The sequence below is a fragment of the Pongo abelii genome, chromosome 4 (genome assembly GCF_028885655.2).
Source record: "Pongo abelii isolate AG06213 chromosome 4, NHGRI_mPonAbe1-v2.0_pri, whole genome shotgun sequence".
NCBI lineage: Eukaryota > Metazoa > Chordata > Mammalia > Primates > Hominidae > Pongo > Pongo abelii.
This window is the reverse complement of record NC_071989.2, coordinates 104,761,977-104,789,737: the sequence shown is the minus strand read 5'-3', so window position 1 is coordinate 104,789,737 and position 27,761 is coordinate 104,761,977. Positions and strand designations below refer to the sequence as shown.

Here is a 27,761-nt window from a genome sequence, read left to right as displayed (position 1 = left end):
AACTTTAAATTCCTGCAAGCAGAAGAACTATAGCTGTTTAAAAGAAAATGTTGCAAAACAATTTAAAATGTTCATCTTAATGACAAAAATATAAAATAATCTTATATAATTTCAGTTTTCAATGAAACATCAATAAATAATAGCATCACTTTCATTGTCAAATCTCAAAAGGTATAGATATCAATAACCAAAGTCAAGTTTGGCATACCTTCCTAGAAACATTTTCATTACTCCAGATGCATAGAAAATACATGAAAATGTGATTTGACTATTTTCCCTCCTAGCATTCACAGCAGGCCAAAGAAACCCTGTACTTACACTAGAAAGCTCTTTGAATATTTTTTCCAAAGAGAAATACTCCATGAAAGTGGCAAAACCTTCATTTAGCCATAGATCATTCCACCACTTCATTGTTACCAGATTGCCAAACCACTGGGGGAGAGAAAACAATTAACCCACAGGATATTTACAGCCTCAGGAATTTTTTAAATAATTGGCTGAAGTGTCATATTAATTATCTATAACCTGATTACAATATCTTAAAGATATACTGATATTATAGTTAAAACAAACTATATTCAAATTAATTTAGAACTTACAAAAGTTGTATAAATTTACTTTAAAATAAAATAAAAATTTTAATCTTTTACCTTAACTGAATGGGAATGGGAAACAAGCAAGAAAGCTTATTAGCATATTTGTCAATGTAACAAACATGCAATATAGCATGAATATAGGGAAATAAAAACTTTTTCTGGCCACCTCATAAAGTGAGATTTCCAAGATAATGACATTTTTTCTACCTTCTAATATCAAGTTGGTAAGATTATTTTCCATTGTATCTACAACCACCCATGACAACTAAAAAGTCTCTATGTGAGAGATTTTCCTGTAATCAGAAAGCCTATACTTTGTTTCTCCTCAGTTGCCCAAATTGAAGACAGTATTTGCATGATTCAAAACAGAATTCAAACAACATTCCTTAAGACTTAAGTTGACATATACAGGCTGGGCATCGTGGCTTACACCTGTAATCCCAGTGCTTCGGGAGGGCAAGGCAGGAGGATTGCTTAAGGCCAGGAGTTCAAGCCAGCATGGGCAACATAGCGAGACTCTGTCTCTACAAAAAAATTAAGCCAGGCATGGTGATGCATGCCTGTGGTCCTAGCTACTTGGGAGGATGAGGCAGGAGGATCAGTTGAGCCTAAGAGTTCAAAATTGCAGTGAGCTATGATCATGCCACTGCATTCCAGCCTGGGTGACAGAGTGAGATCTTGTTTCTTTTAAAAAAAAAAAAAAAAAAGATGGCATATATAAACAAATGAAGTCAGAAAAATCTTTAAATATTTTCTTCTATGAGGTAATAAGAAGAAAAGAAGAAGGAAAAAAATAATAGGAGATTCTCCTTAAAAAATGTATCTAAAAAAATCCTTGAAATGAAAAGTAGTTGTAAGATATGTAATTTGGTCAGTGTGGTCTTGGGCTTATCTCAAATCAGCAGCGAAAGGACGAGGTTACTGCATAAAACAAAACCTTTGAGAATTACAATAACATTTTTCTAAGATATTATTTTAAAACCTGTTTCAGAGGAAGATGATTTCTAAGTCCTAAAGAGGAAATAACAGAGAAATACTCCCAAATGGTGATGGGTGGCTTCAGAAATAACAGACCTAGAGGAGATCCCCCAAAAGACATCTTATCTATATGACCTATTTTTTTTTGAGATGGAGTTTCACTCTGTCGTCAGGCGGGAGTGCACTGGTGCAACCTCAGCTCACTGCAACATCAACCTCCTGGGTTCAAGTGATTCTTTTGCCTCAGCCTCCCAAGTAACTAGGATTACAGGCATGCACCACCACATTTTTGTATTTTTAATAGAGACGGGGTTTCACCATGTTGGCCAGGATGGTCTTGATCTCCTGACCTTGTGATACACCTGCCTCCACCTCCCAAAGTGCTGGGATTACAGGCGTGAGCCACTGCATCTGGCCCATGACCTATTTTTAAAGCAAATGAGAATGTGCTCATATGCCAGCTTGCCATGAAGTCTTCACAAAGGCTAGATTCATATAAGGTGTTTGATGTAGAAAATAAGCTGACCAGAATACATCCTATTCCTATCCTGCCACTGTCATGACATCACCCAAACCATACCCAATGCTAGTTAAGCACCTCATCCAGGGCAAAATACAGACAAGGTGTTAGGGAAGAATGGGGGTGTTATGTACCCATATAATTTTCTTTCTTTCTCTCCATGTCATACAAACAGTGCCTTTGCCATTTCCTCAGAAACCCCCTCTCCAAAATTAACAGAGAACCCCATTCCGGCAGGAGACAAAAAAAAAAAAAAAAAAAATCCAGCCCTGACAGCTACAGTTCGAGTTGTCGAAGGGTGCAACTTAGGGAAAGAGATTCTTCCCCACAAAGTTATACCGGGCAATGGGCATTTGTCATAGGGGATGCAGCTGTGTATTACTGAGGGGGAAAAAGAGATCTTGAAGAGATAGTGGCTCTTCGCGGCCCAGTGCTGCCACTTATTAGCTGTATGACTTACGGCAAGCCATTTATTTAAACTGAGTCTCAGTTTTCACATCTGTAAAATGTGATTAATACCCACCTTAGAGAAGTTGTGAAGTAAGACAGATGTGAAAATGCTTTAACCTGTAAAGTCAAACATCTGATAGCATTTTCATTTGAAAATGAAGTTTGTGTTTAAAAAGCATCTTTCTATTATAAAAGAAGGCAATACTTAAAAAAAAAAAAGAATTATTAGCATCTAAATGCTAATATAACTCCAGGACATGAAGTAGACCACAGGTGTGACATATAACAGCCTTGGTTGCTAATACCTGGTGGGCCAGCTCATGAGCAATGATTTTAGTCACCAGTTTTCTATCCGCCACTGAAGAAGTGTTATTGTCATACAGAAGCGTCTCCTCTCGGAAGGTGAGCAAACCCCAATTTTCCATTGCTCCTGCTTCAAAGTCAGGAATAGCCACCAAATCTGGACATAACAGGAAATAAGTGATCAACTTTCCCTCATCTTAGGCATTTTCTACTCAAAGTATTTTATTCAATGGTTTATCACTGTGAAAGTAATGAATTCTTTTTATACTTCCAATAAATGGAATCTTCCTTATTCTAGCTCTGTATGCTCTCTACCCACATGTCAGCTGAGGAAGACCTGTTCAAACTCTTTTAGAGTCACTGTTCCACTGTCCCTTAGTGAAGAAAGAGATGCCTAATTCCTTTACAATCAATCAGCTTCCCAGAGCAAGAAGGACAAAGTTCACGGCCAATACTCTACTCTCTAGGACTAGCTCCATGTTGAACAGTACTGAAATGTTCTTGCTTTCCTGAGCTCCCATTACTCAGTTTTTATTATTTAAATCGGGTATTTCTTGGAAGTTAGAATTAGTCAAATTGCAGACTAAGCCATAAACAAATTCCCACTTATACAGCACTTTTTTAGCAGCCCTATAAACTTAAGTGTTTTAAGCTCCAACTTCAGATATATTCATGAAATCTAAATAATCTTAACAAATACAAACCATTTTTAAAGCACTAATAATGGTTTTTGGTTTTCTCTGCAAACAACTTGGGCAGAACCTCTTTCTAAAAAACATTCACAAAATAAATCTAGGTTCTAATTATAACAAAAATCAGAGACACTATTTGATTCTTACCCAATTTCTTAAGTGGGTACTGAATTTCGAAGTAGTTTTGATAAAACTCAAGAAGCTTCACAGTTGTCTCCAAGGCATAGCGAACTTGACCAATCTTTTCTGGTACAGCATATATAGAAACCTAAAGGAAAACATTATGTATGATGTAAGGACAGGTACGATTAAAATGGCATGATACTCAACTAGCACTGTCAAGACCAGCATATCTGAAAATTCTACAGAATTGTATGAGATCCTTCTGGATAGAAACACTTGCTTATGGTTACTTTAGCCCCAACAGAGTTTAGCAAGTCCCTTCCACACATACAACATTGTTGAAAGACTTACTGATTCCAACCCCGCCCCACCCCCCTGCCCCGCTTTTTTTTTTAAGCTAGCAACATCCAAAATAACTACTTTAGGTCATCTTATAGCAACTTATAAGTATTTGCCTATTTAATTTTACGATACTCTTCTCTTCGTCTCCCATTACCTGTAGCTGCCCTTCCTTAGTTATGAGGTAAAAAGATTGAGAGTTATTTGAAAGACAAAACTAAATTTTCATCCTTTCAGGACCTCACCATGCCTGGCATCTAGCAGGCACTCAACACTGAGGAGTCACATCTTATGATGGAGTTAGTTCTAAAGTTAACATGTAAGGCATAAATTGCATATTTGTTGAAATTATCCTAGAAAAACCAATTATAGACCAACATATTCTCTTCCAGTAAGTATGGCACAGCCAGTTTTTCTTCCAATGCTGCGGACAGCTAACTTTTTTTTCAGTTGTTGGCTTGTTTTTAAGGATCATGTTGTAAAAATAAATATAGAGAGAAACACTTGTTTTATGAGTTGTACACAGAAATAAAACCAACTAAGGGAACAACAGGTTCATGTCTCCCACTGCCTATTCACTCCCGGGTACATACTAAGAGACAAAGCAGATGGAATCATCCTTATTATTAAATTGCAATTCTTGCTCCCTCTCTCTTTTTTTGGCTAAATGAATAAATTAAACATATATGATGTGACAAACTATAAACACCTTATTCAGTAAGTATCAAAAGGCAAGTGCTAAACAGCCTTGTTCAAAGCAATGGGTTTTACAAAACAATATTTATTCTTTTCAAATTGATTTTAAAAAGCCCTCTATACTCACCTGGAAAAGTGGGATGTAGATTAGACACAGCAGAAAATAAAAACCTCAAAATGAAGATCTCAACAGGTGGAAAATGTAAACTTTTTGAACAATTCATAATTTGGAAAAAGCACATTGGTGAACTCTAACTCCAATTTTAGTTTCTCATTAAATGATTTAAAAACTGTCAACAATTTCTCAAAGCAAACAAAAACATAAAGTGGGGAAAGGACACCTTATTCAACAATCAGCAGAGTGAACAGACAACCCACAAAGTGGGAGAAAATCTTCACAATCTATACATCTGACAAAGGCTAATATCTAGAATCTAAAAGGAACTCAAACAAATCAGCAAGAAAATAAAACAATCCCATCAAAAAGTAGGCTAAGGACATGAAAAGACAATTCTCCAAAGAAGAGATATAAATAGACAAGAAACATTTGGAAAAATGCTCAACATCACTAATGATCAGGGAAATGCAAATCAAAACCACAAAGCGATACCACCTTACTCCTGGCAAGAATGGCCATAATAAAAAAAATTAGAAAATAATAGATGTTAGCATAGATGTGGTGAAAAAGGAACACCTTTACACTGCTGGTGGGAATGTAAACTAGTACAACCACTATAGAAAACAGTGTGGAGATTCCTTCAAGAACTAAAAGTAGAGGAATCATTTGATTTGTCAATCCCACTACTGGGATTGATCAATGAATGGATAAATAAATTGTGATATATATACATACCATGGAATACTACTCAGCCATAGAAAGGAATGAAATAATGGCAATCGCAGCAACCTGGATAGAATTGGGGACCATTATTCTAAGTAAAGTAACTCAGGAATGGAAAACCAGACATTGTATGTATGTTCTCACTCATAAGTGGGAGCTAAGCTATGAGGATGCAAAGGCATAAGAATGATACAATGGACTTTGGGAACATGGAGGAAAGGGTAGGAGGGGAGTGAGGGATAAAAGATTACACATTGGGTGCCGTGTACACTGCTTGGGTGATGGGTGCACCAAAATCTCAGAAATCACCACTAAAGAACTTATCCATGTAACCAAACACCACCTGTTCCCCAAAAACCTATTAAAATAAAGCAAAAAACTGTCAACAATTTCTAAGAGGTCAAATAGGTTTCAACCATATTGTCTTTATGTGAGGCTTTAGTCTATAGAACATATGCATTAATCATAGAAATATGGAGGTGGCATAAAAATTAAGCAATATAGAATGTTTAAGTAAATGAACAAAAAATGAAATATATAGGCTCTGTATTTACAGTGCTGGGGTTCAAATCTCTGCTATCTGTATGACCTTGAGCAGGCTAGTTAACCTTACTTTCCTTATCCACAAAATGGGGATAAAAGTGGCTCCTACCCTCACAGAGTTGCTGTGAGGATTAACTAAGCTAATACATGTATAGAACTTAGATTAGTGCATGACACAATGTCTAAGTGTTCAATAAATGGTAGTTATTATTGTTATTACAAGTAGATTCCCATTGGAATTGAGGCAAAATATGTGTGAACAGAATATTTGTGGTTACTGTCACTGGAAGAATTATATGTATAGAACTGGAGTTAACCAATTAAAAATATGTTACTTTCTAAAGAAACAAGGGAAGAAATTTATTCTCCCATATTATGTAGCCAACCGTACTTCATTAGCCCAGCCTTCTAACAACTGAAGCCCTTGATACAGGACTGTGACCACAACTTACTGAATTCAGTCACCGCCTACAAGCTGATCCTACTTACTGCATTTCCTGCATCTTTCCCCTACAGAAGTCAGTTTTAATATACACACACACACGCATGCACACCTGAAATACAATTTTTAAATCTTCAGCTATCATTATAAATAATTGTATCAAGATCAACAGAATTTAAGACAAGTCTTTATTAGCTGTACCTATTCTTTCCATACAAACATATCTTGTGTTACAGTTGCCTCAATCATCTAGAAGATGGTATCCCAATAGAAACATCACCCATACCTCCAGATTACTCCTAAAACATTCTTCTGCCACACACACCATTTGGAAACTCCCATCACTGAGCACCTTTCCTTAGAGGACAAGTCAGGAGAAAAAGTTCACATGAAACTGAACTTTGACCAAAGGGTCCACTTATTCCCATCTCTGGAATACAATGATTAGGAAAAAATGTAGTTTAATACTTTCTCTTCCTTTCTACTTCTTTTTCTTTTCCTTAAAAGAACATCTGTAATGAGTTCTTACGAGAGATAAATAATCTGATCATTATAATTATTATCAAGCTTTTCTAAGAGCAACAGATGCAGTAAGAAATAGAGACAGCAATCTAGCTCAGCAAAGAAAGTCTTGAACAGCATTCTGGACTTGGTAAGAGTACTCTAAACATTGTTAAATAAAAGTCAATTGGCACTCAGGCCTTAAAACTTACAACCTGAAACTTTTCTTGCCAGATCTCTTTGAAAGATCTTATAGGTGATTTCTAAAAACACAACTAGAAAGATCCCTGATCAGCTCTCAAAGAAGAAGGTTAACATTGAGCAATAACAGATTTAACTTATTTGTTTCTTAATTTAATAAAAACAAAAACTAATTAACAAAAGCAAAAATAGAACAAAACCTCATACCCTCAAAAAGGAGTATAATATGGTCTGCAAAATTTATAAAGGCAGAAAATATTAGAAGCTTCAATACTAAATTTTCTGAGAAACACCAGTCTTCCTCAACAGATAACTGGACACACATAAAAGCAGAAATTTCACCCCTCTCCCCCGCAAAAACAGTTAAGTCTATCCAGAATAACTGATTAGATGGCTTTAGGAGAATGATATAAATTGTGTACAATGTTCCGGGCTGGTGGAAGATAGTTGAGGTAGAAATGTTTTTAACGGAAATTTGGAACAAAGTCATGTAGTCATGTTTCTGACTAAACATGAATAAATTAAAATTACAACTTCACATGGATGATACTGGTGAAGTTATATTTCTATTTGAATGCTCAATGTCAGATGTGGTGTCCACACCCGACTAACCATGGCTAGATTCTGATTCTACATGTTATGGCTGTGTACAGTAAAAACAAAAGCAGGCAGTGGCAAACAAAAGCAGGCAGTGTATTTCACAACTGGCCTAGAATTGTCTAGGTAATTCTGGTATTTCTGAAGGCAGGGGGAAGTTTATGGAATGAAGAATGAACAGAAATGATGAAATACATGTTCCTCTTTTTTAGTTCTTTGACAACAATGCAGTATTTAACACTGAACAGGACACATGTAATAATCTATAGTCAACTTTGAAATTTTTAGTTGGTGAGTAATATTGACTTTAGTAAGTAAAGCTCTATTGCCTTATTTCTGAATATAGCCTTATTTCTGAACCGACCCGTCAAATATTACAAAATAGAAGCCATCCTAGAGATTTTAGCATAACAAAATCTATCAACATATCAAAAAGTCTAATCCTTTGTTAGACTTCAAGTTTTAAATTTCTGGTCACCATACCTAACATAAACAACAGAAGTTACTTAGGTCATTTGGTGTAGGCAGCAGCATATTGTGGTGGGCAAAACAATCTTGACTATCACTTACTGATTATGTAATCTTAGGTCAATTACTTAAATCCTTTGAGACACTGTTTCCTCATCAGCAATGTGGGTCTAATGTGTATCTTCCCTTTATTTGGCTTATAAAATGAAAAAATGTTTATAAATGAGTGCCTAGAACAGCTGCCAGCACAGAGTATAACTCCATGCATGTCACATTCCTCCCCATCTCCTGATAAAAAGGAAAGAAATTAATAAAACTGTTATTTGTATAATGTTAATATTTTCAAAACATTTACTTCTGGGTATTAAAAATAATGTAGATTATATTCACTCACATGCAAGGATTTTATAATATATTTACATATGGTAAAAAGGAAGTGTGCACTTTATCCATGTGTATGTGCATATGTGTATGTGTGTATATATGTTTGTGTATGTGTGTGTATATATATAGTATGTGTGTATATATATTATATATTATATAATATATACATATATAATATATAATATATGCATATATAATATATAATATATAATATATACATATAATATATTATATATAAATTATATAATATATAACATATAATATGTAATATATACACATATTATATATAATTATATATACATATATACACATGTATTATATATTATATATTATATACTATATTATATTATATATTATATATTACATTATATATTATATATTACATATAATATTTATATAATATACATTATATAAATATAATATATAATATATAAATTATATAATATATAATATATTATATAATATATAAATTATATAATATATAATATAATATATAAATTATATAATATATAATATAATATATAATATATAAATTATATAATATATAATTAATATATAATATATAAATTATATAATATATAATATAATATATAATATATAAATTATATAATATATAATATATAATATATATATAAATTATATGATATATAATATAAAATTTATATATTATAATATATAAATTATATATTATACATTATATAATAAATTATATATTATACATTATATAATAAATTATATATTATATATTATATAATAAATTATATATTATATATTATATAATAAATTATATATTATATATTATATATAATATATCTTATATAATATATACTATATAAGATATATTATTGTATATTAAGTAAGAAATAGAGACAGCAATCTAGCTCAGCAAAGAAAGTCTTGAACAGCATTCTGGACTAGGTAAGAGTACTCTAAACATTGTTAAATAAAAGTCAATCGGCACTCAGGCCTTAAAACTTACAACCTGAAACTTTTCCTGCCAGATCTCTTTCGAAGATCTTATAGGAGATTTCTAAAAACACAACTAGAAAGATCCCTGATCAGCTCTCAAAGAAGGAGGTTAACATTGAGCAATAACAGATTTAAGATTTGCTCTATTTCTTAATATATAATAATCTATAATATATAATATATATAAATTATATATTATATATATTAATTATATACACACATTATATATTATATATTATATTATGATATATAATATATTATATAATGATATATTATTATATAAGATATTATTATATAATATAATATATTATATTATACATTATATAATATATTATAATATATAATATATAATATATTATATATAATATATAATATATTATATTATAATATAATATATTATAATATAATATATAATATATAATGTGTATATATAATTAATATTATATATAATATATAATTTATATATAATATATTATATATTATTATATATTAAGAAATAGAGCAAATCTTTTCTTATTAGATAATATAATATATAATATAATATAATATAATATATTATATAATATATTATATTACTATATATTATATCTTATATACAATATAATATAATATATTATTATATCTTATATATAATATAATATATTATTATATCTTATATATAATATAATATATTATTATATCTTATATATATAATATATTATTATATCTTATATATATAATATATTATTATATCTTATATATATAATATATTATTATATCTTATATATATAATATATTATTATATCTTATATATATAATATATTATTATATCTTATATATATAATATATTATTATATCTTATATATATAATATATTATTATATCTTATATATATAATATATTATTATATCTTATATATAATATAATATATTATTATATCTTATATATAATATAATATATTATTATATCTTATATATTATATGATATATTATTATATCTTATATATTATATGATATATTATATGATATAATATTATATATTATTATATATTATATAATATATCATATAATATATCATATAATATATAATATATCATATAATATATTATATATAATATATAATATAATATAATATAATATATTATATAATATATAATATAATATAATATATAATATTATATAATATATAATATAATATATCATATCATATATAATATATAATATATCATATATAATATATATTATTATATATACACACACATACACACACACACACACACACATATATATATATACCGAGAAAGGATGAGAGCAGTCTACTTAAGGGCCCATAGCTAATAAGCTGTCTAGGAGGGATTTTAACCCAATTAGACTCCAGAGTCTATGTTTAACCATGTTGTTTCCTAATACAGGTAAATAAAAAGCAAAAAACAAAACATAGTCACCTAAAACTTCTCTATCTCTTCCTCTTTCCACACACATACACACAAGCATGCACATGCACACACACATATGAGAATGCAGTATGTATGTGGGCAATGAATAATTCAGCTTGCCTAGATGAAAGAATTCATAATGAGGCAATTAGAAATACAGCTGAATTTGCCAGAAGTATGGTTTAAACCTGTAATCCCAGCACTTTGGGAGGGTGAGGCAGGAGGATTGCTTGAGCCCAGGAGTTCAAGCTGGCCTGAGCAACATAGCAAGATGTCTCTACAAAAAATTAAAAAACAAAACAAAACACCTAGCCAAGTATGGTGGCAGGTGCCTGTCTGTAGTCCCAATGACTTGGGAGAGAATCACTTGAGCCCAGAACTTTAATGTACGGTAAGCTATGATAGCACCATGTACTCCAGCCTGGGGTGGCAGAGTGAGACCCTGTCACTAAAAAAATTTTTAAAAAAGATCCCAGCACTTTGGGAGGCCGAGGCGGGTGGATCACGAGGTCAAGAGTTAGAGACCAGACAGGCCAAATAGTGAAACCTCATCTCTACTAAAAATACAAAAAATTAGCCAGGCGTGGTGGAGGGCATCTGTAATCCCAGCTGCTCAGGAGGCTGAGGCAGGAGAATTGCTTGAACCTGGGAGGCAGAGGTTGCGGTGAACCGAAATTATGCCATTTGTACTCCACCCCAGGCGACAGTGCGAGACTCTGTCTCAAAAAAAAAAAAGAAAAGAAAAAGAAAAAAGAAAGATCAGTGTGCAGATGAGTGGAAAAAATAAATTTTAAACAAGAAAATAAATATTGCTGAATTTATAAGGAAGGCCTTGAGTATCAAATGATGAATCTGAATGTAATCCTACAGGCAGTGTGAAGCAAACACAGCAGATGAGAGAAAGAGGGAAAAAGGAAGAGAGAGAGTGAAGAGGAAGGAAGAAAAGAAGGGGGGAAAATGCCAAGACTGCATACATTTTGGGATACATAAAAAGTGCTGGGGGTTTTATATCAATGAGTATGAAGAACTACAAAAAAGAGATAATTAAAGTGCTATGAAAGAGCAGAGAGGGAATGATTAATTCCAGCTGGGGAAAGAAAGAAATGCTTCGTGGAGAAGGTAGTATTCAGCTGAGTCTTGAAGCAGCAGCAAACCTGGCTCTTTTAGATTGGGCTTCTTAGGCTTTATCAAGGCTGCAAACTCTAAATCAAAGGCTAAATATGTAGTGCAACACCTGAAGTGGAATTAACTGAATTATTTCAGATTTAAGTCAGTCATAATATCCTTTTGAAAGGATTCTGAAAAATCCTTGACATAAAGTCTTTCAATCCAAAGGTGAGTGGACCATTATTTAGCACTTAATATTACAGTCTACACTTACCATTAAAAACTTAGTTTACTTTTTGAGTAGCGTCATTAAAGGCATACAGTATTATTGATGATAAATCACCAGAGAATCCTTATCTCTGTCCTTATCTCTGAGAGGTATGGGATAGACATGATAGTCTTTTCTAATAGGAAACATATACCCTTTTGAAGTAGCAAAATGATAAGATCCAAGTATCCTGTGATTAATATAAAGCTCTTTAGTCTAGAAAGGAAACCCAAAACTAGCAGTATATTCCCTGGTAGAGCTCAAAAATATGAAAACAGAAACTAAGACATTCTATCATATTTCTATCATCAAGAATAATTGTTTTTAGTTTAATAAATACGATAGAATGCCTTTTCTCCTTCTATGTTGTCAGTATTTGAAAAAATTAACTTTATTAGGTTTCTACTGTGAAATCAAAGTATAAAATCCATCAAATAATCATTTACAGACAGGTACAAATAGCAAAGAAAAACAGAAGAGTCTAATTTTGGCAAAATACAGATAAACCAGACCCTTAACTAAATAAACAATCTTATTCATTAGGACGAGCAATCTCATCAGGATTTGCTTTGAAAAAAGGGAGGTCTCATCTGATTTTTACAACCTAGAGCTATCGAATATGTAGCCACTAGTCACATGAACACTGCTGAACACTTGAAATATGGTTAGTGAGACTGAGGAAGTGAATTTTAAATTGTATTTAATTTTAATTTATTTAAATCTAAATATTCCCCTTAAGGCTAGTGGCTATCACTCAGTTCTAAAAGCTTTAGTATACATATAGTGTCTTACTAAAATTCTCTTTAAAAGTAAAATTTTTTAAAACTTGAAAATTATTGACTTTCAGCTATTAAATTAGTAACAGTAAATAACAGCTAAGCAAAAAAGTAGCATTTCTGGTATAAAATGTCAGAGTGTGATCTAAAAGCTTATTTATTTCATACAGCAAATACCAGGAATCGTTAAAGCAAGAGTTCCTCTGAACCTCTTGTGACACAGGCTTTCAGACAATTACCACATCAACATACCAGGGTTCCATTTATGTCCTGACTCAGGTTCTTCATCTCTCCCACAATGAAAGCAACCAAGTAAGTGCTCATCTTCACACTCTCATAAAACTCATCCTGAACAAGTCCATCTTCTAGAATGACTGATGACTTCTACAAGCAAAGGGGAAAAGACAGTTCTGTAACTATAGGAATAAATGGCAATAACAAACAAACAAAGAAACTGAAAATTCAAATAGGAAATAAGTGGTAAAGATGCTAGCATATTATAACCTCTCAGTATGAATTTCTGCAAAGAGCATGGCTCTTAGTCTCAGTCTGTTGTACCATCCTTCATCCTGAGGACATATGGAGCACAGTGCAAATCCTCAAGGAGTTTTTAGTCCCAAAGATGACCAAATAAATGTTAAGTTAAAGATAGTCACGGTGGTTCTGCTTCTCCCATTAGAACACCTCCAAAACCAAAATCCTTCCTTATGACCTGGGATTGCTCCACTCTACTGCTACAAACACATCCACAGAAGAACGAGCTCTAGCTGCGACATCCCTTCAAATGATCTGAAATGGCTTCATGGGGTGCCATGTTGAGGATCCCCAAGAAAGCTTAGTGGGAACAAAGTCAGTAGTTAAGTCATTAGAGAAGTCTGCAGCAGACACAAAATGAGGGAATGTAGGCAACCTTATAGAATTTTCCAACCACAAATTAAAGTAGGCATCTGCCTCTTTAGAGAAAGATGAAGGTGAAGAGTATGGCTGAGTGTGGAGAGTAAGCTGGTGCAGTGCTGTCTTGTTACAGATTATGCTCTCTGCTGCCTACAGGATTGGCTCCATAGCCTGCTGGGTATGGCTGCTGCTCCTCTCCCTTAGCCACATGGGTCCAGGAGGCTCCTATTAAGCTGCACAGTCCCTCAGGTGTCTAAGACCAAAAAAAAAAAAAAGGACCCCCTACTTTCCAGGTTTTGTTTGGCATAAAAACAATTATTGGTTCACCCTCACTGCATCCCACACAGAGCTAACATCTAAGAAAGAGGCTCCTGTTCTAGTTGTCAATCTCCATATTGTAACAATATTGGTTTTTCATTTACCAATAAAATACCAAAAACAGTTATTATTCAACACTCTCAAATAACAGTTTAGAATAGCAAATTCATCCTGTCTCAGAAAATATTACTCTAATCTTGTGCTAGTTCATTGTATTAATATTTGCACAACTTAATATACAATGCACACTCACATTTCCTATCCACACATTCCAAGTCCAGCGGGTCTTTCTCTTTCCTCAAGTCCTCCTCAAGGTGACCTCCCAACTGATGCCAACATATTTTAATTTTTATTTAAGTATTTTAAGGAAGAATATTAATGTATATGATTTTAATCATTCTCAACTGTAGTCTGGCCAAGAGGAATTTAAGTGTTCTTAAAGAAAGAGATCCATTCAAAGATTTTTACATTCAAGGAACAGAACAGTACCTTAGGCATATTTGATAAAGTGGTGTATTGCTCATCCCTTATGATCCTGATGATAAAAGTGGCTTTAAATGCTGGTTCATCAAAACAAGGAAAAGCAGATCTTGCTGCCAGGGGTTCAAACTGAGTTGCTGCAAAGTACCTAAAACAAACACAAATTCAATCCAGTAGTTACTGAGCACCTACTGTACAAGGCACCCTGCCAAGTATACTAAGATAAATGTGTTACAATCCTAGTCATTAAAGGATCTGCAATAAACTGGGAAAGGCAGAGGTTTATACAATGAACAGAAACTTAACGTCAGGCTGTAAATCACGTCTTAACAATGAAAATAAAGCAGTGGGAACAAAGGGAAGGAAACAAATTCTGACTAGAGGTTGAAGATATTATAAGGAAACGTGTAGAAAACCTGAAGAGGGCCTAAAAAGATGAGTATTTGAAAAGGTGAAGAAGGGAAGAAAGTATACTCTGGCAAGAGTGGGTAACACAAGTGTGGCAAGCCAGATCTCACTAACGCAGGCCTCCATAACAACTGTTTCAGTACTGGCTGAGTGGTTAAGTTAAATATTAAAAGTCAGTGCCCTTATACAAACGCTGGAATTTAACAAAAGCCCACCAAGAGTTTTGCCTGGGTCTTAAAGCATGACAAAATAATGAAGGAATTCTTAACAGGACCCATTTAGGATTAAATAAGTTTTCTTGGAGGGTCTGAAGAAACTCCCCAGGCCTCCACAAACAATTACTGGAGGTCTGAAGGAACTCCCCAAACCTCCGTGATTTAGCAGGAGACAACATAAGGGTAATCACCCCAGCACCTGGACCCATTTAGATTAAGTAAATTTACTGAGGCTCAAGAGGAAGGTCTTCAAGACTCAGACCTTATTTATGGATTAAAAGAAGTTAATCACTTACGTCTTTAGAGAAATGCACACTTACACGTAAACATATAGTTTAGAAGGTATGTAAGCTCTGGAAAACTTTGTAACTTTGAGTTGGTCTGGCAATAATTTCCAGGCCTTTTCCCTATATAATTGGTTATAGAAATAAAAAGTCTCTTCCCAGTTCATCTGCATCTCGTTTTGGGGAAGCAAAAAATAGCAGCCTGACTCTCAGTTTGGTCCGGGAACACAAATGAACAGAGCAGTGCATGTGCAGAAACTGAGGGTGGCTGTCCAGTGTGGCTGGAGATGAAGCCACAAAGGTAAGCTGCAACTGACCACTGAGGTCTTAAAAAGGTTTCTGATGGAAGATTATTAAGAAGGGTGGTCATTAATTGCTGAGAATTATCTGTACAGACTCTGGCTTCACGATACCAAACCTCAAATTCACAGCTTGCATTTTCATGAAGACTGAAAAAATTAGGTGTCCTGTAGTATTCTGGTTTCCTACACTCCTCAGAGATTAAAAAAAATTTCCTCCTCTTTCTATAGCACACCAGCAACAGTTGAGAATACGACACATAGAAAAATCCTCAATTACAGTCCAGGCCAGATGGCTCACGCCTGTAATCCCAGCACTTTGGGAGGCCAAGATGGGCGGATCACTTGAGATCAGGAGTTTGAGACCAGCCTGGCCAACATGGTGAAACCTCATCTCTACTTAAAAATATAAAAATTAGCCAGGCATGGTGGCACATGCCTGTAATCCCAGCTACTCAGGAGACAGAGGCAAGAGAATCGCTTGCACCTGGGAGGCAGAGGCTGCAGTCAGCCAAGATTGCACCACTGCACTCCAACCTGGGCGACAGAGTAAGATGCTGTCTCAAGAAAAAAAAAAAAAGAAAAGTCCTCGATTACAGGTTGGTGGAAAAGCATAAAAAGAAACAAGAAGAAATGCAGATTTTCAGTTAAGTAAAAGAATAACTACATCTGAACTTGGGAGATCATCCCAACGTGGCTATAATCACGGCAAATATGGCCCTGGTGTGCATATTTCAGGTACCAATCAATATAGCACATACACAACCACCACTTTGGAGGTGGTAGCCTCTCTCATTTTAGGCTTAGTTTCCACTACTAGGAGATAAGGAGAAAAGAAAGAGTATGAGATTTGGAGTCAGAAGACCCAGACTCTATAATTTACTAACCACATGACTTTGGGCAAATCAGTAACCTACATCTCATACATCTCAATGTCCTTACATCTCATACATCTCAATGTCCTTATTAGTTAAATTAGGACTGAGATAGAATCCACTGCCAAACACCAGGGTTTTTGTTAGAATCAAATAAAACTATTTATAACAAAAACGACTTGTATACCATATGGTCCTAAATATTAGGATTTTTGTTAGAATCAAATAAAACTATTTATAATAAAAACTACTTGTATATCATATGGTCCTAAATAGATATTTATTACGAATGCAAGATAGTCCTAACTTCTTCCACACTTAAAATTCGTGTACTTTTTTTGTTTTGTATTCTTTTGTTTTTGCTTTTTTTCTGTTAAGGATGTGTGCCCAAATAACTGTTGCTATTGGATTGGGTAAACTGCAAGAAAGGTAGCAATCAACATACATGAAACAATTTACACATATTATGTTTCTAACATTTCATTTCTTCAACCCATCCCCAACATTCTTATCTAGTTAACAGAAGATTTTGGAAGAGAAGCATAAGGGACCAGGGAATAAAGTTTGATGTTATCCCTACTATTCATACAAGAGAGACCCACCACTTGTGGATAAAAATTAGATCATAACACACTAAGGCAAATAAAACCTTAAACTGTTGTTAAGAGAGCCAATCATAACTATCTCACATAAAAATCCCTTTGAGAAGGCTGCTGCTTGATAATACTTATAACCTGTTCTATCTATGCTGAATAACTTGAAGCTTATTCTTTCACTGGAGGGCATATTTCCTTTCTGAAATACTAAAGTTGAACACTTTATCAAGTAGTGTTCAAGACAATTACAAATTAACTGGGGATAAGAGAATTTTAAGCACTGGAGATAACAATGTGCAAAGGAAAGCAAGTATGAACTAGAGAGGCAGTGCACCATGGTGGTGAAGAATGTGGCTTCTGTAGTTAAAATGACCTTGGGTTTGAGTTCTCCCTCTGCTATCTGCTTGCCATGAGATGCTGGATAAGTTACTTTATGTGCCTCTGCTTCCTTAGCTGTAAAATGAATATAATGTTAACACCTATCTCTTAGTGAGTTTGACAGAATAAAAGACTAAACATGTAAGAGGCTTGGAACACTTTCCAGCCCTTCAGTTCCAGGTGAATACTGGCTATTATTATCATCAGAAAGTTCACCATGGCAGGTGACAACTATGAGAAAGAAAAAACAAGGGCCAGATCAAAAATGGTCTTCAATTAAATTCTGTTAGAAATGAGGAAATGCTTTCTCTTGTGGGCATTTAGTGCTATAAATTTCCCTCTACACACTGCCTTGAATGTGTCCCAGAGATTCTGGTATGTTGTGTCTTTGTTCTCGTTGGTTTCAAAGAACATTTTTATTTCTGCCTTCATTTCGCTATGTATCCAGTAGTCATTCAGGAGCAGGTTGTTCAGTTTCCATGTAGTTGAGCGGTTTTGAGTGAGATTCTTAATCCTGAGTTCTAGTTTGATTGCACTGTGGTCTGAGAGACAGTTTGTTATAATTTCTGTTCTTTTACATTTACTGAGGAGAGCTTTACTTCCAACTATGTGGTCAATTTTGGAATAGGTGTGGCGTGGTGCTGAAAAAAATGTATATTCTGTTGATTTGGGGTGGAGAGTTCTGTAGATGTCTATTAGGTCCGCTTGGTGCAGAGCTGAGTTCAATTCCTGGGTATCCTTGTTAACTTTCTGTCTCGTTGATCTGTCTAATGTTGACAGTGGGGTGTTAAAGTCTCCCATTATTATTCTGTGGGAGTCTAAGTCTCTTTGAGGTCACTCAGGACTTGCTTTACGAATCTGGGTGCTCCTGTATTGGGTGCATATACATTGAGGATAGTTAGCTCTTCTTGTTGAACTGATCCCTTTACCATTATGTAATGGCCTTCTTTGTCTCTTTTGATCTTTGTTGGTTTAAAGTCTGTTTTCTCAGAGACTAGGATTGCAACCCCTGCCTTTTTTTGTTTTCCATTTGCTTGGTAGATCTTCCTCCATCCTTTTATTTTGAGCCTATGTGTGTCTCTGCACGTGAGATGGGTTTCCTGAATACAGCACACTGATGGATCTTGACTCTTTAACCAATTTGCCAGTCTGTGTCTTTTAATCGGAGCATTTAGCCCATTTACATTTAAAGTTAATATTGTTATGTGTGAATTTGATCGTTATGATGTTAGCTGGTTATTTTGCTCGTTAGTTGATGCAGTTTCTTCCTAGTCTCGATGGTCTTTACATTTTGGCATGATTTTGCAGTGGCTGGTACCGGTTGTGCCTTTCCATGTTTAGCGCTTCCTTCAGGAGCTCTTTTAGGGTAGGCCTGGTGGTGACAAAATCTCTTAGCATTTGCTTGTCTGTAAAGTATTTTATTTCTCCTTCACTTATGAAGCTTAGTTTGGCTGGATATGAAATTCTGGGTTGAAAATTCTTTTCTTTAAGAATGTTGAATATTGGCCCCCACTCTCTTCTGGCTTGTAGAGTTTCTGCCGAGAGATCCGCTGTTAGTCTGATGGGCTTCCTTTTGTGGGTAACCCGACATTTCTCTGTGGCTGCCCTTAACATTTTTTCCTTCATTGCAACTTTGGTGAATCTGACAATTATGTGTCTTGGAGTTGCTCTTCTTGAGGAGTATCTTTGTGGCGTTCTCTGTATTTCCTGAATTTGAATGTTGGCCTGACTTGCTAGATTGGGGAAGTTCTCCTGGATAATATCCTGCAGAGTGTTTTCCAACTTGGTTCCATTCTCCCCGTCACTTTCAGGTACACCGATCAGACGCAGATTTGGTCTTTTCACGTAGTCCCATATTTCTTGGAGGCTTTGTTCGTTTCTTTTTATTCTTTTTTCTCTAAACTTCCATTCTCACTTCATTTCATTCATTTTATCTTCCATCACTATACCCTTTCTTCCAGTCGATCGCATCGGCTCCTGAGGCTTCTGCATTCTTCACGTAGTTCTCGAGCCTTGGCTTTCAGCTCCATCAGCTCCTTTAAGGACTTCTCTGTATTGGTTATTCTAGTTATACATTCGTCTAAATTTTTTTCAAAGTTTTCAACTTCTTTGCCTTTGGTTTGAATTTCCTCCTGTAGCTCGGAGTAGTTTGAAGATCAAAATTGACACCCTAACACCACAATTAAAAGAACTAGAAAAGCAAGAGCAAACACATTCAAAAGCTAGCAGAAGGCAAGAAATAACTAAAATCAGAGCAGAACTGAAGGAAATAGAGACACAAAAAACCCTTCAAAAAATTAATGAATCCAGGATCTTGGTTTTTTGAAAGGATCAACAAAATTGATAGACCGCTAGCAAGACTAATAAAGAAACAAAGAGAGAAGAATCTAATAGATGCAATAAAAAATGATAAAGGGGATATCACCACCGATCCCACAGAAATACAAACTACCATCAGAGAATACTACAAACACCTCTACGCAAATAAACTAGAAAACCCAGAAGAAATGGATAAATTCCTCGACACATACACTCTGCCAAGACCAAACCAGGAAGAAGTTGAATCTCTGAATAGACCAATAACAGGAGCTGAAATTGTGGCAATAATCAATAGCTTACCAACCAAAAAGAGTCCAGGACCAGATGGATTCACAGCCGAATTCTACCAGAGGTACAAGGAGGAACTGGTATCATTCCTTCTGAAACTATTCCAATCAATAGAAAAACAGGGAATCCTCCCTAACTCATTTTATGAGGCCAGCATCATCCTGATACCAAAGCCAGGCAGAGACACAACCAAAAAAAGAGAATTTTAGACCAATATCCTTGATGAACATTGATGCAAAAATCCTCAATAAAATACGGGCAAACCGAATCCAGCAGCACATCAAAAAGCTTATCTACCATGATCAAGTGGGCTTCATTCATCCCTGGGATGCAAGGCTGGTTCAATATACACAAATCAATAAATGTAATCCAGCATATAAACAGAACCAATGACAAAAACCACATGATTATCTCAACAGATGCAGAAAAGGCCTTTGACAAAATTTAACAACGCTTCATGCTAAAAACTCTCAATAAATTAGGTATTGATGGGACATATCTCAAAATAATAAGAGCTATCTATGACAAACCCACAGCCAATATCATACTGAACAGGCAAAAACTGGAAGCATTCCCTTTGAAAACTGGCACAAGAGAGGGATGCCCTCTCTCACCACTCCTATTCAACATAGTGTTGGAAGTTCTGGCCAGGGCAATCAGGCAGGAGAAGGAAATAAAGGGTATTCAATTAGGAAAAGAGGAAGTCAAATTGTCCCTGTTTGCAGATGACGTGATTGTATATCTAGAAAACCCCATCGTCTCAGCCCAAAATCTCCTTAAGCTGATAAGCAACTTCAGCAAAGTCTCAGGATACAAAATCAATGTACAAAAATCACAAGCATTCTTATACACCAATAACAGACAAACAGAGAGCCAAATCGTGAGTGAACTCCCATTCACAATTGCTTCAAAGAGAATAAAATACCTAGGAATCCAACTTACAAGGGATGTGAAGGACCTCTTCAAGGAGAACTACAAACCACTGCTCAATGAAATAAAAGAGGATACAAACAAATGGAAGAACATTCCATGCTCATGGGTAGGAAGAATCAATATCATGAAAATGGCCATACTGCCCAAGGTAATTTATAGATTCAATGCCATCCCCATCAAGCTACCAATGACTTTCTTCACAGAATTGGAAAAAAACTACTTTAAAGTTCATATGGAACCAAAAAAGAGCCCACATCGCCAAGTCAATCCTAAGCCAAAAGAACAAAGCTGGAGGCATCACGCTAGCTGACTTCAAACTATACTACAAGGCTACAGTAACCAAAACAGCATGGTACTGGTACCAAAACAGAGATATAGATCAATGGAACAGAACAGAGCCCTCAGAAATAACGCCACATATCTACAACTATCTGATCTTTAACAAACCTGAGAAAAACAAGCAATGGGGAAAGGATTCCCTATTTAATAAATGGTGCTGGGAAAACTGGCTAGCCATATGTAGAAAGCTGAAACTGGATCCCTTCCTTACACTCTATACAAAAATTAATTCAAGATGGATTAAAGACTTAAACATTAGACCGAAAACCATAAAAACCCTAGAAGAAAACCTAGGCATTACTATTCAGGACACCGGCATGGGCAAGGACTTCATGTCTAAAACACCAAAAGCAATGGCAACAAAAGCCAAAATTGACAAATGGGATCTAATTAAACTAAAGACCTTCTGCACAGCAAAAGAAACTACCATCAGAGTGAACAGGCAACCTACAAAATGGGAGAAAATTTTCACAACCTACTCATCTGACAAAGGGCTAATATCCAGAATCTACAATGAACTCCAACAAATTTACAAGAAAAAAACAAACAACCCCATCAAAAAGTGGGCAAAGGATATGAACAGACACTTCTCAGAAGAAGACATTTATGCAGCCAAAAGACACATGAAAAATGCTCATCATCACTGGCCATCAGAGAAATGCAAATCAAAACCACAATGAGATACCATCTCACACCAGTTAGAATGGCAATCATTAAAAAGTCAGGAAACAACAGGTGCTGGAGAGGATGTGGAGAAATAGGAACACTTTTACACTGTTGGTGGGACTGTAAACTAGTTCAACCATTGTGGAAGTCAGTGTGGCGATTCCTTAGGCATCTAGAACTAGAAATACCATTTGACCCAGCCATCCCATTACTGGGTATATACCCAAAGGACTATAAATCATGCTGCTATAAAGACACATGCACACGTATGTTTATTGCGGCACTATTCGCAATAGCAAATACTTGGAACCAACCCAAATGTCCAACAATGATAGACTGGATTAAGAAAATTTGGCATATATACACCATGGAATACTATGCAGCCATAAAAAATGATGAGTTCATGTCCTTTGTAGGGACATAGATGAAATTAGAAATCATCATTCTCAGTAAACTATCTTAAGGACAAAAAACCAAACACCACATGTTCTCACTCATAGATGGGAATTGAACAATGAGAACACATGGACACAGGAAGGGGAACATCACACTTTGGGGACTGTTGTGGGGTGGGGGAAGGGGGGAGGGATAGCATTAGGAGATATACCTAATGCTAAATGATGAGTTAATGGGTGCAGCACACCAGCATGGCACATGTATACATATGTAACTAACCTGCACATTGTGCACATGTACTCTAAAACTTAAAGTATAATAATAATAATAATAAAAAAAACAGGAAAAAAAAAGAAAAAAGAAATGAGGAACTGCTGAAACACATCCCTATCCTGAATTTGTTTACTAGTTCTTAGTATCAGTTTGTTATCTAGGACTTTAAGCCTATCATAAACGACTTCGAGATTTAACTCCAAGGTTACTGACTGTCTCTGTCTCTTAGATCACATGGGTAAAGGTACAGTTCCCTTACAACAAGCAGTGTCTACGCAAGGTGTCTGATGTTTACATACAATGGTTTTCCAATCAACAAGAAATATGTTCTTAGTATGCAAACAGACTTTTAGGACATGTGCCCTAGCCGTCTCTTCCCATCAGAATATTGACCCTGGAATCCTTGTACTCGTTAACTATTTAATGGGAGGAATAAATGTAGCAGAGTAAGGTGATTTTTGGTACGGCCACTTGTTGACTCTTGCCATGGGCTGGATTGAGTTGTGGAAAATGTCAGAAAAATGAAATATGTTTCTTTAAAATTAAGAAATAGAGTATTATAAAACAGTATTTTACAACCTATTAAAATAAATTAGTTCATGAAACTCTGCTATTCAAAACAAAATAAAAGTATAAGTAAAATGAATCCCCCAAGTGATAGTATATCTTGATTCCAGGTAAATGTTTAGATTATTTATACCTTTCAAGATGTCTGAAAACTATAATTCAAAGCAATTTTTTTGTCTTTCTCTCTTTTAATTTTGCTTAGTTCTATTACAGAAGCTTTTATACATTTTTCTTCTCTGAGGTATGATTAGAATACATATTTCTACTGGTAGATAAAGTAATTAAGGGATGTATTTCTTGTTTTTACATATAGCTTACATTTCTTGGGGATAATAGGCATTATAGAAGAAGAACTAAAGGCAAGAACTTTCAAGTTCCCATTGCAATTATACATTTGTGTTCAATGCCAGATCTCATGCAAGAATTGAAAGGCAGGGCCAGTATGCCATTTATTTTAAAAGTATTACATAGAGGGAAAATAAAATAAAAATTATTTATCTGAATAGAATTATGGATCTTGCTTGGTCTCTTTTGCCATTTAAGAAGGATCAAAAAGTTTCCTTTAGATGTAGAATACTCATTTCTAACTATTTCTCTTAATATTTCAACATACATTAGCCAAATGGTCAGCATCAGTAATTCACATACTGTTTTACAGAGTAATATGAGAGAATGCTCCAATTGCATAAAGCAGATGTCGTGAGGATTTTGTGCACAAGACAACTGATATCACTGCTACTTAAGAATAACCTCCATACTGTGTGAACTCCATCTTCCCAGAATTTCAAACTACATGCTATGAATGCTAAGATTAAAGTACTAAATATATAGTCCAAATAGGGAGCTGAATAATTTTATATTTTGTCTCACCTTTTTTTCTGAACCAAATTAAGTCTCTCCTAGACCTTAAAAAAAATTTCCACCAGAAATCCAAAACAGACTGGCATTTTAAAAAATAATAAACCAGTAAAGATTAAGGCTATTAAAAATGATATATGTAAGCACACCACACTTCACACTTCTTCATGCCCTCTTTCTATATTTCACTAAGTACCTCCTAAAAGTTCTGCACATTAGGAAAATAGGTCTTAAAGAATAACTCATACTCCTCTTTACTCCGCTTCCCAAGAGACTTCATGAGGTGACAGAAAACCAGATTCACCTTAAAAATGTGAAAAACTCAACAAGTTTTTCTGGATATAATCTTTATCCATCCTTTTCCACTAGCACACCCCTATCTCCACCCCACCATGATATATGCTCAAGGCTTTGACTAAGAGAGATAATATATTCTTCTAAATCACCATTCCACTATTTTGTATATAACTTCCTAAATTAAAAAAAATTGCAATTCGTGTTTCTGGTGTGGACAAAGGGATCTACACTGCAGAAGTTATCAGAGCGTAAAACCAGAATCATTTAAGAGGGCTACATACTTTTTCTCATTACTTTCATCTGTGTAGGAGAAGCCATAAAACCCAAAGTAAGATCTAGACATATTTGCCGAGTACTCTATCTTCAACGTGTAATTGTGCCCTGCTAGAAGGGCTTCGGGGGCAACAATGGCGATCTGTCCATGATAAGCATATTCCAGGATCTCAACTTGTTTTTCTTGGCTTGAAACTGCTGACATAAAGGTCACTCTTGAAATATTATGACCTGTGCTATGAAGAATGATATTCCATGTGACCTGAAGAGCCTGAACTGAAATTGTCACAGAACCCCTGAATGTCATCGAGGTTAGGTTCGGGTGTAGGTTGAGTTCATAGTGTAGTGGCACAATGGCAGTGGGAAGCCTGATCTGTGCCCATGGAAACAATTTCCCATTTGTTGCAAATGGCTGAATTAGTCCAATTGACTGGTTTTTTTTATGGCAGCCTTCTTTGGTAAAGGTACATCTGGGCAGTAAGTAAATCACCATGATTACAGAAACAGCAACCACAATGACAAAAGCACAGACCACCATGGTCCTTGCAGAGGGTACTGAACAAGCCCCATCTGGGCTCTGCCTGTAACCAGTTGCACTGTTCCGAAGGCCTGAGCTTCTATTCATGAAGGACATGCCCAGCAGCTTTGCTGATGACTCATAATCCTCTTCATCCTCCTCCATCTCATGTTCACCAAGACCCCGCACCAGCAGTCGGGAACCCCGGGGCTCATATTCCACCTCATCAGGCTCTAGAGGATGTAAACAAGGCTCTTTGGCTAAATCCACCACATCTGGTTCTTCCTCAAACATGCTGTTTTCAATCATATTCCTGGGGAGCTGAAGCCGATCTAACAAACCAAATATAAAAACAAAGCACAGAGTTAGAAAAAAAAAGCTCATAATATTAATAACATGTCTTCTAGCTAGACCACATTTAAACTAAGAATTTTTTTAAGTCACTAAGACTTATTTCCATCTCAGAGCTACTGAATTAAATAAGATGTTTATACCATTATTGAGTCATCCATTAAAAACTAAAACATAAATAAAAGTATACCACAGTTATGAAATAAGAAAGCTAAATAAACAGGCTATTATATTTTTAAAAAGTTAGCTGAGATAATATACTAATTTCCTTAATATACTCCTGCCCCACAACCTGGGACCCTGCCCTGGGCTTGAGAGGGCCCTGTTTTGGCATTCCTCTGACTATGTCTGTCCCCACCAGGCGAGGAGTCAGTAGGATCAAAGGGATGTGCCCACCTACAGTCCACGGTTCCCCTTCTAGGGTTTGGGCACTGCAATCCCAGAATTTCTGTCCAACAGGCCTCAAACCTGCTTCCAAGGTATTTGTGTGTCTCATCCCTGAGTCTCATTCTCTCTAGGGAGCACCATAAGCTGGTATGCCCATTTCTAAGATTGAGTGTGGCTAAGCAACAGGATGGGTTATTGTTTTCCCCTGAAAGAGGAATGTTTCTGACCCACAGCAAATGGGAAGCACAAATTATATAGGAAATTTCCATAAGCAAGAAATAATTTTTAAAAAGACCAAAAGACAATAAAAGTCAGATAAAATTATAATTCAATCTGTTTTTCATGCTTCCACGGCTTTCAGAAGTACAACATATTTCCATGGGAAACAACCATACTGCACACCATGAGTGTTAGTGGATCTCAGTGGGAGCTTTTACAAACTACAACAAACCACATCTTCGGATTTGCCAAAATCACTGAGAAAAAAGACTCTAGAAGTAGAAGGGTGGATAATCCCCCATATATCAGTATTTCCTAGGATTAGATCGTTCAATGTTTTTTATTTAAAATTAATACAATTTTAGTTTCTAAGGGATCTCAAAAGTTATCAAATTGAAACCTCCAATAATCTTCCCTACAAGGCACTTTATACATATCATTTCTAACCCTTACAACAATCCTATAAAATGGCAAGTATTCTATTTTAGACATGAGAAAATAGAAAAAGAGAAATAGATTAATTCGTCTTCATAAAGTCACACAGCTATTTAGTCATAAAACTGATATTAAAGCCCAGGTCTAAAAATTTGATTCAAAAGTTTATGCTCTTTTCATTATATTGCATCCCTCTACTCAAACTAATTCAATAAAAGAAGAGAGCCCTGAATTATTTATTTTATACCTGGCAATGAAGTTGCTAAGAGTATTATTTCACCATCAGGAGAGCAAACCTTACAAAAAACTACTGAATATCTAGCTTAAGATAAATGCTATGTATTTTGTGCTATTCAACAAACACTGTAATGGTGGAAACTCTTCATCCATAAAACGTATTATTGATAAATATTAGGATAAAATTTGCAGTTTTGCTGCTCAGTGTGGCTTGTGACCCTGCAGCAATTGCATCACATTGCAGCTTGTTAGAAATGCAGCCTCTGAAGTCTCCACCTAGAATACGAATTTTAACAAATCCTCGGGTGCTTCACATGCACTTAAGTTTGAGAGGCACCGGTATAAGCATATTCCATGGTCAGATCCCAGCCAGCACTAACCATACCATTCCTGAGTATGCTCTGGCCATCCCAAACTGCATACTATTTTGAGCACAGGCCAGGCAACTATTC

The 27,761-nt window shown here is 35.0% G+C and overlaps 1 protein-coding gene across 3 annotated transcripts in view; it reads right to left on the bottom strand.

Annotated features, from left to right (window-relative positions):
- Positions 1–27,761, bottom strand: part of LNPEP (leucyl and cystinyl aminopeptidase) — a 109,375-nt gene that overhangs the window by 40,469 nt on the left and 41,145 nt on the right. For 2 of the 3 annotated variants that reach the window (XM_024246950.3, XM_054556478.2), the window contains exons 2-7: positions 25,172–26,012; positions 14,909–15,047; positions 13,460–13,591; positions 3,687–3,807; positions 2,850–3,004; positions 319–432 (exon numbers count right to left, since the gene is read on the bottom strand). In XM_024246950.3, coding sequence (XP_024102718.2) covers positions 319–432; positions 2,850–3,004; positions 3,687–3,807; positions 13,460–13,591; positions 14,909–15,047; positions 25,172–26,012 — 1,502 coding nt within the window. The remainder of the gene's footprint in view (positions 1–318; positions 433–2,849; positions 3,005–3,686; positions 3,808–13,459; positions 13,592–14,908; positions 15,048–25,171; positions 26,013–27,761) is intronic. The other variant, XM_063724469.1, reaches the window with a different exon arrangement.